At 41.6% G+C, this 1,042-nt stretch overlaps 1 protein-coding gene across 8 annotated transcripts in view; it reads left to right on the forward strand.

The window, feature by feature from the left end:
• Positions 1 to 1,042, forward strand: part of cacna1bb (calcium channel, voltage-dependent, N type, alpha 1B subunit, b) — a 300,576-nt gene that overhangs the window by 164,363 nt on the left and 135,171 nt on the right. For all 8 annotated transcript variants that reach the window (XM_032540360.1, XM_032540362.1, XM_032540361.1 and 5 more), the window contains one exon: positions 800 to 915. In XM_032540360.1, the coding sequence (XP_032396251.1) occupies positions 800 to 915 (116 nt within the window). The remainder of the gene's footprint in view (positions 1 to 799; positions 916 to 1,042) is intronic.

Consider the following 1,042-nt stretch of genomic DNA (forward strand, 5'->3'; position numbering starts at 1 on the left):
GATTGTTGGGACAAGGTCAGATGAGTCTGGGCCTTTAAAACCTTAAGAGTGACATCACCTGGTCTTCCCAGACGATGATTGAGAACAATCCATGACACTGTCAGGTCTCAGCTTTCCAAAGGGGGCGGTGCATGCTATAAACTCTGCAGGGTGGCCAAACTTTTGCATATGCCATTTTTTTGTTTTCTGTTATTTTGAAAGTGTATATGATGGAAATAAAATCTAACTTTTTGTGGCACATTATACAAATGTCTAATCTGTCATTTGAGGCCTTTTGGAGATTTTTCCATCTTTTCTTGGCTTCTTTATGCACATTAATACAAATGTTTCCCTGAGGCGCCCAAACTTTTGAGCCCCACTGTACAGTATGCTGTCATAAGTCCTACATGTGAAACATGTCTGATCTGTCACGTCAGTACATCACACTCCACTGCTTTTCCTCTGCACCCACACATTTCAGTGTGTATACTTTTTTTTATAAGTATTTGCTAACGGCTTTGCCAAAGGCCCTTGTTCTTCTCTCAGCTGCCCTGCAGTCATCAGAACTCCACAGTTAAAAGTCCTTCAGATAAAACCTCAAACCATTTCCTTCATTCCCATGATGCAGTGTCTCACATATGAGTTGTATTTGTAATAAACGTAATCCTGTTTGTTTCTGTGAATGTACGTGTGCAGGTACTCTGTTGGCACATGTATGACACCAAAACATTTTTTTTTCAAGTCAATAATGCCAAATATGATAAAAGTGTCCGTGTAATCTTCCAGTGTGTAGAGAATACCTGTATATATGTTTTGACAGAGAATTTGCTAAAGAAAGAGAGCGTGTGGAGAAGAGGCAGGAGTTCCTGAAGCTCCGGAGGCAGCAGCAGATTGAGAGAGAGCTCACCGGGTACTTGGAGTGGATCTGCAAAGCAGGTTAGACTCACTGCTGAAACAGTTTGGGAGCTGGCATGTATGTGTTTGTTGTGTTAGAAAAACGTGACAAATTGAAAGAAAGTCCCTTTCTCTCCTCTCTCTCTCTCTCTCTCTCTCTCTCTCTCTC

Source organism: Etheostoma spectabile, chromosome 16 (genome assembly GCF_008692095.1).
Source record: "Etheostoma spectabile isolate EspeVRDwgs_2016 chromosome 16, UIUC_Espe_1.0, whole genome shotgun sequence".
NCBI classification, from domain to species: domain Eukaryota; kingdom Metazoa; phylum Chordata; class Actinopteri; order Perciformes; family Percidae; genus Etheostoma; species Etheostoma spectabile.